The following is a 9,795-nucleotide window of genomic DNA, read 5'->3' on the forward strand; positions in this document are numbered from 1 at the left end:
CCAGGTTAGCATTTGGTGAACACTACTGGTAGTTTGGGGTGATGATGATGCTTCTCTGCCAGTGGCAGAGGCGGCAGGCAGCAGTGGCAGTGCAGGGCGGCACTTCCTGTTCTACCTCAAGTGGCAAAATGGGAAGTGGCACCTGTGTTGAAATCTCCTAACAGACAACCAGGCCAGAGGAGGGGGAGGAGGAGGAGGAGGAAGAGGAGGAGGAAGAGGAGAAGGACGCACGTGGAATTTTCTCCATTTGTCCATTTCCAGGGCTGACCAGGGTCTCTCCTCAGGCCAATCCAGTAGGAATTTGTGCCTTTCAAATGCTTGACAATGTCCTTCAAATACCAGAAGAGATAGATGTTAGAGCCCTGACTTGCAATATTTCTCACCCAGTTCTATCTATCTATATTTCTGTTGCCTGCTGGAGACTTTTTTTCTTTTTCCGGTAGGCATTTTAATTGATGTTAGATTTTATAGTTTGACCTGATCTTCATTTTTCGTATTGTATCCTTGTAAACTGCTTAGAGACTATTGCAGTCACACGGCATATAGATTGATTGTTTAATTAAATAAATAAATAAATGTCATTTTAACACACACACACACACACACACACACACACACACACACACACACCCTTTATGCTAGTTAACTGTAACTCACTCACAGGCGTTTAGAATTAGCCAACAATTTTATAGCATGGCAAATGTTTGCCGCAGGGGGTCCTAAACTCAACATGATCCGCCCATGCCTTGCTTTGCATGTCACCCCAGAAAATATAATCAGTTACACCTCTCACCTTTTCATTGTTTGGAATAACAGCCAAGGAAGCATTAAATGACAAGCAGTATTCCTGGCTAGACATCCAGCTCTTTTCTTTATTGGAGAAGAAATAGCATATTCCCTCATACCCAAACCACAAAGGTGGACATGGTGGGATGCTGTGTGCAGGCAGAGCAGATTTTAGTTCAGAACCTGTCTCATTGCATTTTCTCTCGTTGGACCTCTCTGATGAAAAACAGAGGGGATAAGATTAGCTGTTGCTGTAAGGGCTATCTGAATGAGCTTCGATGCATTCCAGAAAGCAAACAATGTGGTTTAGTATTTTCTTCCAATGATATATTTGCTAAAGCATGGCAGCAGGAATACGGAAGGGAGGGGGAAGGGAAGTCGATGTTAAACCCACATTTTCGTTGATATGTGCGAACGTAAAATTGAAAATTTATAGCCACTACTATGCTATAAGATCCACTATCCTGTAATATTACACATGAGCCTGTACTACTGATGAAACCTAGGATGGGGAAACAAGGCTAATATTCCGGAAATCCTTGTCTTAGACTCTGTGAAAGGATTCTGTGGAACTGTAACAACTCTTCATGTGGATTATTGGATTCTATGAACAGACAGGTGGAATAGACACTTATACATGTATGGACCTTATTCATGAATTGACTAGAGAATGAACCAATCCACTGGGTCTTCTGCTTTTTTCGTTGAATTTTATGAGACTTCCGTTGTAACCTACAATTTGATACAATGAATAGCATACCTTATTTATTCAAAAGTACAGCCAGTTACGTCTTGTGTGTTTATTGAGTATGTTTCACGTAACCATAGACTTGTTGTTTTGCTTATCTGGAAAAAGTACAAGGCTTCTAAAACAACAAAAACCCTCCAAAACACACCACTCTGTAGTGCCCCCCCATAAACCTCACAAAATAATATAACCTGACCTGAGAAGGACATTGAATGCTTAACGGACACTAAATTGCCCCCACCAAATTTGTCCATAGCACATAGTTACTCACCAGCTCTGGCCGTGGAATACATTAAGTCAGGGGGGGGACATACTTTTCGTTATTTCTAAAATACTGAGCACACCCACCCACACAACCCAGGGGAACATACATCTGCTACAGTCAGAACCACAAGAATAAGAAGTGTGTTTGTATTGTACTGGGACCAGAGTGGAGCCTTGCATCATCCCAGTCCTATACATGTCTATACATGCCCCCAAGTCAAGCTTTAACCTTCTGCTGGAAGCCACCCGGAGTGGCTGGGGCAACCCAGTCAGAGGGGTGAGGTAATAAAATGATGATGATCATGCACTTTTACTGGGAGTGGAAAACAAATTTCAGTGCAATCAGCTGGGCTTACTTCTGAGTAAATGCATAGTTTTCTTAAAAGCATCAATATACCTGCACCTCTCAGCGCAGCAGGGAAAAGTAACTCCTTGTTGCTTCCGGAAGCAGCAGACACAAAATGAATGGAAGCCCAGGAAAAAAAGAAACAATCAGAGGAGCCAGAAAGAAGAGGCAAACCAATCAGGTGAGTCGGAAGCCCGAAGACTATTGAAGAAACTGTAGTTTGGTCTTTGGGCTGCTTCTCCAGCTGCTGCTGTTCTCTGTCCTCAGTCCTGCCACCAAGGGCAGAGAAGAGAAGCAGGTGCAGATCTCAGCTGCCTCCAAAGCTGGCACCTCAGAAGCAGCGGGTGCAGCAGCAGGATCTACTGTTCCTGGATCCCCCCAGGATTCTGCCACCTGAGACAACCATCTCAGACTGCCTAAATAACACTGGGCCTGATTGAGAAGGCTCTTGGGCCAGATCCGGCCCCCGGGCCTTAGTTTGCCTACCCATGAGTTAGGGGGACACAACCCTTTCCCTGCTGACACTTCCCTGAAAAATCCCTACCCAAGGCCATTGTTTATCTGTGCACCCACAGCTAAACCCATGCTAAAGGCGAACACACATTCAGGTGGGTACAAATAATAAAATTATTGTCATTATCATTTCCCCTATTTTGCCCTTTCCAAAGCTTCCCTCCCCACACACACACACCAAGGAAGAGGGAGGCAACTTGCTGGGGGAAAGGGAAACCCATCTAACACAGCTCATTTTGTTTGTTCATTTAAGGTAGCAACAGTTTGGACAACTTACCAATTCCAACACCAATTCCGATTCCGATTCCAAGGGCAGCAATGACAGAAAAAACAACGAATGCTTTTTTATTACCTGATGGACATTTGCAGCTCATCTTGTTAACTACAAGGGAAAAACAAGCACAATCCTATGAGTGCTCCTGAGCCAAGGAAAGGAAAGGAGATGTAAGTCTTGTCAGGGTCTCCACCAACCCACCACCCTATTCATCAAAGCCCTACCAAGAACCAAAGGTGAAGAAATCCATTTCAGCCAGTGGAACTGGAGGGGGAAGGGAGGGCAGTGATAGACAAGGGAGAAATCTGTGTCTGAGTGATGCCAGTGTGGCATAATGGTTAGAGTGTTGGACTGATCTGGGAGACTAGGGGTCAAATCCTCACTCAGCCATAAAGCTCACTGGGTGACCTTGAGCCAGTCACCATCTCTTAGCCCAAAGGTTTTCAACCTTGTTGAGTCCACAAAGGGCCATCTTAAGCATATCCGGCGTTGTGGTGCAAAGCTCCCTCAGGCGCCTGCCCCCACCCTGTTTCCCAGAGTTTTTTAGGGAGGAGGGTGCTGCTGGCGGGGCTGGAGGAGGCGGCCAGTGTCTGGAGGCCTGCTTCTCCAGCGGGGAAGAGGGGGCTGGATGCAGTGCCTCCTGGCTCAGCTGGCAGCTTCATGCTGTGGTCAGGCCTTGCAGAGCCAGGCAGAGGTCCAGGCCAGGTAGATAATGTGCCCCCTTTTTTTACCCTGGGGATAACTGAAGTCTTATAAATAAGTATATAAAAAATTTTCAGAAAAGTTATGCTGACAAATAATTTTATTTCAATGATTGACCGTATCTGCATATAAAGACAAAATGGAAAATATAGATAAATATGCTGACCGAGGCCCCCTTTGGAATCGGAGGCCCGGGCCAAGTGGCCCATATGCCCCCCCCCATCTGGGCCTGGCTGCGGTGGCCACAGCAGATGGAGGCTCTGGGCGCTGCCCTGCTTTGGCGAGGCATGGCGGAGGTGGGTGAGGGTGGCAAACTGGGGCCGGGAGGCGCCATGTCCAGCCTCCACCTCTTCCCTGGCGCTCTCCAGAACTTGGCACCCCGGCACCCCATGTCACTAGCCTCTATAGGTAAGCTGCTGGAGCTTAAAAATTAATATGCAATAGCTTAAAGGGCGCAAGGAGATAGGATAACAACAAATATAAACAGTAAGTAATGCAACAATAACAAAAATAATATTAGGTAAATAAGATCACACACGGGTGGAGGGAAGCAATGGGTTTTGGAGGAGGGAGATGGGGGTATTAACTGAAATTGTTAAAGATATATACAGGATTTAAGAGATTCAAAATAAGGAATTAAAGCAAGGAGACAAACAGCAAGAAATATTAAGTAAAGGAGTTGGAGAAGTCTGAAGCAAAGAAGGAAGCGGCTTGGAGTTGTTGTATGTGTGGGTGGAGGTAATGTATCCTTGTGCCTCTGCACAACACAATTTAAAACACAAACCCAGATGCTGAACAAGATAATAACAATAAAAAACCACTCCTGAAGGCTTGTTTAAAGTCTTTATTGCAGGTGAGGCAGGATGTGGCATGGGATGGGAAGCTGCTTAAGGTAGCAGCTACACTGTGGCAAGGGCATGCCTCAACATGAACTACAAGGGACTTTCCAATTTTAGCCCCGTGGGCAAATTCACACCATAAAACCAGTCCTATTTTTCTAGAAAAACAAGTGCCAGAGCTCACCATGAACACCTCCCTCGTTCTCTTGGAACTGGCAATGGCACCCACCTGAGAGGAGCCAGAACTGTGTTCAAAATGCATCCAGTCTATGTCGGATTTAGGTTTGATGAGGCCCTAAGTTCCTGAAGGTCCAAAGTGTTGGTACAGATATGACTTTGGAATAGTTTTTTGTCCTTGTCCCCCCCTTTTTTTGTTATCCTTAGGTATATAAACTTTGTATATAAATTTTGTATACATGTTGAAAATTATATGATCATAAGCATTGTATTGTAATATGATATTCTTTACCCATGTAACATAAGAACGTTAATAAATAAATAAAATACCAAAACAAAAAACCAACCCTCCCATGTTCTCTTATAATGGCACCAACCTAAGAGGTGCCGGAACTGAGTTCTGGCTGAAAAAAAGCCTTGCTATCAGTGTTGACACCTGCCTTGATTTTACAGTCCCTTATACCAGTTTACCCCACATGGCAATTTCAGTTAAGTGAATCAAAGAAAGCAGAGAAGGGGATGAAGGCTTCCTAGCGGTGAAGCAGCAATAAAACTACTAGCATATCTGCAAAGCTAAGCAGCGTCCAAGCCTGTTTGAAATTGGTCGAGGGACCACGTGTTGAGATTTCTGCAATTCAGGAGGTTGATGTCCTGCGGGGTCCCTTCCAACTCTACAATTCCATGATTGACAGTGAGGAAAACAGTATGGGTTAAGGGTTAGCCGCCACCTTGGCACACATCCAGCTTCTTTAAAGAAACAGCCCGCCATGCTATACAGACTGGAGATCTCTGGAACAACCCCTGGTGTCTCCAGAGTATCCCGCCTTTCTCCCAAGTTGGGATTCAAGGCGGCTCCCAACATCTCAAAACACGAATATAAAATGCAAAGCAATAAAATGAAAACTAGTTAGGAAACAGCAGTCGGGAGACATGGACGCGCGTGCAAGAACCAGCACCTAAAATGCAACAGCGACCAGAGAAAGCAGAAAAAAAATCAGAAGGAAACCTTCTTCCCTCCAGCCCCCGCTTCCGAGCCTGAAGGTGCGCTTGACACCTCGGGGTCGCCCGCCTCCGGGATTTTGCGCGAGGGATTCCACCGCATACCTGAACTTTCGCTCGCTCTGCGCAACTGAAGCGGGTCGGTTCTTTCTGCAAGCGGAGTCTTCGCTCTGAGATCCCTCGTCTTCCTCCGCCGAGCCGAGCTCGTCCTTAGCAGAGTTAGGCCCGCGTCCCTCGAAGCCTGCAGAAGCAGCGCGCCGGTTACATCCACCCGCGGTGAAGCGCACAGAAAAGTGACAGAGAGGTTTCGCTTTCAGACGATGACGCTCAGCCATTGGGGCGGCGGGGCGGGGACCGGAGGCTTCTCTCGAACCCGGAACCGGAGCCGTAGCGCAACCCCGTGGTTCACGTCGGGAGAGAGGTGGTGCAGGTGCCTTGACAGTCAGCCTCTCCTGATTCCGGGACTGAAGGGCGACTGGCTGGCAAGACCAGCATGGGGGCAGCTCCTTTAGAGGTGTGGGAAGGAGGGGCAGAGAGAGAGAGAGAGAGAGAGAGAAAGAAAGAAAGAAAGAAAGAAAGAAAGAAAGAAAGAAAGAAAGAAAGAAAGAAAGAAAGAAAGAAAGAAAGAAAGAAAGAAAAGATGGTGGAAAGTCACAGCCCATCCAATTTGAGGGAGTAGGTGGTGCAGTTCTGTTCGGTGGTCCGTGCTCGGAACGGAAACCCCCAACTTAGTCTAGTTCGTCGAGTGGGGTCGCCTGTGCTCAAAGTTGCTGAAAACTCTTGTTGTTGTTTAGTCGTTTAGTTGTGTCCGACTCTTCGTGACCCCATGGACCAGAGCACGCCAGGCACTTCTGTCTTCCACTGCCTCCCGCAGTTTGGTCACACTCATGTTGGTAGCACTCCTTATATACTCAGTCATGTACTGCGTTTTTCGCTGCGGGGGGGGGGGGCACACACCACAGACCCCATGTCATCTGGAGGTACATCTGTATTGGACCTGATTTTTTTAAATATAACAAATTGCTTTGTTTTGTATATTTAGTTGTGTTCGTTGCTGGTGTTTTTAATTGTCAAAACACTTAAATATATTTAATGGGAAGTGTGTGTGTGTGTGAAATAAATTATATTATTTGTCCTACAGTCTGTATTAAACTGTTCAAAGCAAGTCTGACCAGCAAGTAAAATGACACCTGTAGCAGATGACTTATAGCACAGCCATACCGTTTACAAGATGCTCAAACAATTTTGCAATTAGTTTGCAAAACGAGAAGGGGGGGGGAGACCCCGTGTTTTTGAGCTGCTCCCCAACGGAGTAATTGACACAACACCGCGCAAAAATGAGCACAAAACTTTGGCATCAGTTTGGAGGGGGTCCAAAATTTCGGGGTTACACGTTAATGAAGGTTAGCTGCTGTATTTGTATTGCGTGGGGAAATGCGTCTTATAACTAGAAGGCTATGGAAGTTATTTGCATTTGGGGAGAGTGCATGCATATGCAAATTCATTTCCCATGGGGTGGTTGGTGTTTTTGCCAAGGATAATCAGGCTTCTAGGGTACCAGCACTGAGCCAATCTCTCACCGGAGAAGGAAGCATTTACTTTACAAAGACTCGCCGCGCCTGTTCAGAGGCATTTTGTCCCTAGAACCTTTTAAGAATAAAGAAAAAATTTGCTCCCCTAGAGAGAGGGCATTTTTGCACGTTCTCAAAGGCACTCAGACTCAGGGGCCGGGAACTTGAACCCAAGAAACGACCACTGCTTTTATTTTTCATAATATTCGGAGGTGGTGGAAACGGAAAAATCGCATGAGGTCTGAGACCTACATTTCAGTGGCGGATAACACGGTTTACATGCAGCAAACCGCAGTTCCAATCCCAGAGAAAGCCTCTGGTCTGAAACTCTGGCGAGGAATAAAAATAGCACCAAACTTTGGTTTGGAGGGGACCCAAAATTTGGGGGTCACATGTCAATGAAGCTCCGGCAGTCTGCAAAAAGCGATCAATGGATGTGAGGTTGAAAAGGTCTGTAGCTCTCTGTGCCTACTCTTCCCCTAAATTTACTGGGTTAATATTCTCTTGTCTCTGTTGTTAAGTCCCGCTAAGTGGCGAAGTGGTGTCGTGAAACCTGAAGTGCGCCAGCTCATCGTGAAAGATTCCATAGCCGCCTCCCCGCCCGCGCAAGAGTTTGTGACACTGGAAAACGAGTCCCAAAATGCAGGCAGCTGCTGGTTGATTGACAAATACACTTTCACACTCCAAATAGCAGCACTTCACAGCACAAACGACAATATTGAGCTAATTGGGAACGCCGTGCTTGCAATTCTGCCCACTGGCCCCAACGAATTCTGCGATTGTGCTTATGTCTGACTGTATAGTTCCATCGTTTAAAAGCAAATAAAGAAACTTACAGGATCCCTCCCTTTTCTGGAGTACAGTGCTACCTCGGGTTAAGTACTTAATTCGTTCCGGAGGTCCGTTCTTAACAGGAAACTGTTCTTAACCTGAAGCACCACTTTAGCTAATGGGGCCTCCCGCTGCTGCCAAGCCGCCGGAGCACAATTTCTGTTCTCATCCTGAAGCAAAGTTCTTAACCTGAAGCACTATTTCTGGGTTAGCGGAGTCTGTAACCTGAAGCGTATGTAACCTGAAGTGTATGTAACCCGAGGTACCACTGTACTGCAAGATTGTCTGATTTTTTTTTTAACAAAAAGGTCCAGGTTACATTTCGCCAGACTGAAGATCTTTTGTTAAGGCTCCATCTATTTTGCAAACCTGAGACTGTTCTTATTCACTCCACCCAAACCCTAAGATCCTAGGGAGCGTTGCAACAATTTAAAATTCAATCCTGAAAACAAATTACTATCACGGAATAGGGTGGGTCCTAAAAACGTCTCTCTCAGGCGTCAAATCCAGACTTACACGAACTACCAACGCATGAACTACCGATTTGATTCAATATTTGCATTCCCCTTTTCCAACCCCAAATTTGAGCTCAAAGTGGCTCATAACAACAAGTGCATTTAAAAAAGTAACAAACGTCGCAATACCTGGAATCAGGTTAAAAGCACAACAGCAGAATAATCAGGCCAAATAAGCAAACTCATCAAACCATTAATACAACCCAGTACAAATTCATAGGGACTCAAAATCTCAGGAATGGCTGCGGAGGAATGATCGCTCTCACTATTCTTCCTGCAGAAGGTAACTAACCTGAAAAGCCAATGAGTTGTTCACTTGTGTTCCTTTGGTGGTGAGAGAGTTTGGGGTTGGCCTAGGGTGTGATTGTTTGTTTGTGATTGGCTGTGGTGATCTTTGTTTTCGTGTGTGAGTGGGGTGGGTGGGTGTTTTGGATCAGGTTAGCCATATTGATTTGTATGCTGTTGGTGGATTATTGTCATTGTCTCCTTCCACCCCCTTTCTTTTTCCTTTTTTTTTTCTTCTCCCCCTAATGCCTCGACAAATGAAACGGATTTGTAAAAATGTTACATGGGAAAAAAAAAATACGAGGCATTACACTTCTGTAAAACAAGAAAATCCTAAATAAAATATTAAAGTTGGGGGGGGGGGGAAAAGAAGGAAAGAACTAGAGTCTATGGTTTCAGCAAGTACTTTTTAACAATGTTCCTATTTCAATTAGACAGGCACCTACAGTGATGTTTGGTCATCTGCTGAAAACATTTTTAGAGACTTAATTATTTCACTGTTGGTCCTTTGGTCCATCAGGGGAAAAGGCGGGGTATAATAAAATAAGGTCCAATGCATAGAACAAAAAGAAAAAGAAAAAAAAAGCCAATGAGTTTTTAAGGATCGGGGCGGCGGCTTTTCTGGGGGTAAGATTTGTACAGGCGGTGTGTTTAAAATGACTGCTGAGCGGCTAAAGAGGTTGGTGCGAGCCGTGCGCTGCGGGTTTACATAATTTACGACAGCAGCAGAACAAGGAAAGGAAGGAGGAAACCCCATTACTATCGGCAGCAGCTATAACCCCAATAAAGAGTGGTGGCAGTTTATCTAAGAGTATATAGTACAGTAAAAAACCACTTCCGCATGTGAGAGTCTTTTTTAAAAAATAATTTTTATTGAGTGATTTTATGTCACAAAAAGCATTACAACCATACTACCACAAAATATAATTGAGAAATAAAAATTGC

At 45.2% G+C, this 9,795-nt stretch overlaps 1 protein-coding gene across 1 annotated transcript in view; it reads right to left on the bottom strand.

The window, feature by feature from the left end:
- LOC114592787 (uncharacterized) overlaps window positions 1–9,187 on the bottom strand; it is a 68,978-nt gene extending 59,791 nt beyond the window's left edge. The window contains exons 1-2 of the mRNA XM_077925200.1: window positions 5,754–9,187; window positions 2,935–3,039 (exon numbers count right to left, since the gene is read on the bottom strand). Of these exons, the coding sequence (XP_077781326.1) occupies window positions 2,935–3,031 (97 nt within the window). The 5' untranslated portion in view covers window positions 3,032–3,039; window positions 5,754–9,187. The remainder of the gene's footprint in view (window positions 1–2,934; window positions 3,040–5,753) is intronic.
- Window positions 9,188–9,795: the final 608 nt, after the last annotated feature.

Source organism: Podarcis muralis, chromosome 2 (genome assembly GCF_964188315.1).
Source record: "Podarcis muralis chromosome 2, rPodMur119.hap1.1, whole genome shotgun sequence".
In the NCBI taxonomy this organism is placed as follows: Eukaryota; Metazoa; Chordata; class Lepidosauria; order Squamata; family Lacertidae; genus Podarcis; species Podarcis muralis.